The 2,412-nt window shown below is 57.8% G+C and overlaps 1 protein-coding gene across 1 annotated transcript in view; it reads left to right on the forward strand.

Moving 5' to 3' along the window:
- Positions 1–279: 279 nt before the first annotated feature.
- Positions 280–2,412, forward strand: part of LOC104508655 (NAD-dependent protein deacetylase sirtuin-6-like) — a gene marked incomplete at both ends in the record, with an annotated part of 3,068 nt that continues 935 nt past the window's right edge. Inside the window, 2 exons of the mRNA XM_010150358.1 lie at positions 280–407; positions 665–847. Coding sequence (XP_010148660.1) covers positions 280–407; positions 665–847 — 311 coding nt within the window. The remainder of the gene's footprint in view (positions 408–664; positions 848–2,412) is intronic.

Consider the following 2,412-nt stretch of genomic DNA (forward strand, 5'->3'; position numbering starts at 1 on the left):
GGCATCGGGGTCGCTCCTGGCCTCCCGCTGCCCTGCAGCGCCCTGGAGCCCAGTCGCTTCTCGGGGCATCAGCGGCCTGTCAGCGCGAGCAGTCAGAGCCCTCGTCTGCATTCGGGGTTTGAAGCCCTTTCCCGGCGTGGAGCTGGCGTGTGCAGCGCTGTCTCTCTGCTTTTGTCATTAAGGAACGCAAAATTGTGGTTTAGTGGGTCTTTGTGCTGGGACGCACATAGGATCTGTCCCTGCATCTCTCCATTCCCGTGGTGCTTTGTCTCTTCTCAGATTTTTGACCCGCCGGAGGAAGTGGAGAGGAAGGTGCGGGAGCTGGCAGACTTGATCAGGAGTTCCTCCAATGTGGTATTTCACACCGGGGCTGGCATCAGCACCTCCTCGGGGATTCCCGACTTCAGGTAAGGGCAGTGGCGAGGGCTTGGGAGGATGGCACCTCCTGCGAGTCTGTCTCACATCCTCTAAAGCTCTGGACTGTGCTACCCCAGCCAGACCTGCTCCCTCCCTCCGGTCTGGTCCTGGATCCAGCTGAAAATACCCTTTCCCTCTTGGGCAGTGCCTTGCTCATCCTCCCTGGATAGGGCTTGCGGTGTGTTTACAACTGGGGTCTTAGATTCCGAGCGCTCAGTTCTCACTCCTTCTGTCCCCGTTGCTGCAGGGGGCCCAATGGTGTCTGGACTATGGAAGAGAAGGGGCTCTCCCCAAAATTTGACACCACCTTTGAGAATGCCAGACCTTCCAAGACTCACATGGCACTGCTGGGGCTACAGAGAGTCGGCATCCTGAAATTCCTGGTCAGCCAGAACGTGGACGGCCTTCACGTGCGTTCAGGATTCCCACGGTACTGCCTCTCCCGCGCTGAGTTTGCGTTTCGCCTCCCCCAGCCGCTGGCACGTGGCTGTTCTCGCGGCGTGACTAGCGTGGCCTCGGTGCAAGCGTGGGGTGCTGGGCCTTGGTTTCCAAGGCTGGCTTGGAAGCTGTCCTGCCACGTTTGATACGGGGTGCGGGAACTGGACGGGGCACATAAAGCAGCTTGAATTTAGGGAAGAGAGGTTATGGTGATAGTCCAGAGGGTGATGAAATGAAGCGAGCTTCAGTTGGTGCCCTCAGAAACACCCCCAGAAGCCATTTGTTCGTAAGAAAAACGATCAGGCTGCGGTGTTGGGCCATTGCAGGTTACCACCCGTCGGCTGGGTGGCCGTCGACGATGGTGCTGTTGGGAGCAGCCCGGCTGCGCTGCGTGGCTGCCTGGGGCTCGTGGCTGCCTGGGGCTCGTGGCGGCGCAGGGAGCGAGACCTTGGTGTCAAGGCAGGCACATGCTCCCGGGGACTGGGCTCGGGGGACACGATCCTTTTCGCTGCCTCTGTTCCCGTCCAGGGGGGTGAACAGACAGGAGAGAGGACAAGAGCAGCTGAAACCGCCTCTGCGGAGGTGCGTGTCGCTCTGCTTTACCAGCGTTGCGAGAGCTTTCTCAGAGCGCCGGATCTTGTGCTATTTTACAGTTTGCTTAAACTGAATCTCTTGAGAGAAAATAAAGGCGGTGCTGCCGCAGTGCTGAAAGCACGCCTGGGCCCAAGGTAGCCTTAAAAACTATTTTGCCTCATAATAAATTTTGCCAAACAGAGTCCCACGGTTGGAACTGGTCTGACTTACCAGCTGCGGTCTCTGATTTCCTCGCCCGCTGCGCTGAGGTCAGGGATCCTGCGTAGCCGTGTTCCCTCAGCGGGGAGCTGCGAGGTGTGTGAGCCGAGGGTCCACGATCTCCGCTCCCTGCGTGGGTGGGGAGTGGAGTGCATTGAGCAGCGCCGTGGCCATCTCGAAGATGTCCTCAAAGGAACCTGCCTTTCCGTTAGCGCTTGCGGCACCGAGCTCTTTGCCCTTCAGCAAACTTCAGCCCCTCGTAAAACCCATTTCCAGCACTTAAGACCAGCGAGCGGTTGTCTTGTGAGGCAAACTGCTTGGAGCTGCCTGGAAAGGAAAGGGGAGAGCTGCTGAATTCAAGTAAAACATAAAAATGGGGTTGGGATGAGAATGAGGAGCATGAATGGGATGTCGGAGAAGACGCACCTCACAAATGTCCTCACCCGTCACTGGCTGAGCAGAGGAGCTGCCTCGAGGTGGTATTACCAGACCCAAGTCCGGGATCCTGCTCCACGTCTGCCTTAATAAACTAAAAAACATGGGAAAAAGAAGAAATAATGACCAGAACTCAGCTGTGCTCCCTGCAGCCCAGTGCCACTGGCTCTCGCTCTGCGCTGGCACAGCTCTTCCGCCCAAGCGAAGCACATGCTGAAGGAAACGTCGCTGACCTGGAGCCAGAATGGGGGAGACCAAGTCAGTCCTGAATCCATCACCCCTGAAGGGGGTTCCCAGTCATCGTGGGGCTTGTAGGAACAGAGGAAGAGC

This window comes from Eurypyga helias, unplaced genomic scaffold, assembly GCF_000690775.1.
Source record: "Eurypyga helias isolate BGI_N326 unplaced genomic scaffold, ASM69077v1 scaffold42014, whole genome shotgun sequence".
NCBI lineage: Eukaryota > Metazoa > Chordata > Aves > Eurypygiformes > Eurypygidae > Eurypyga > Eurypyga helias.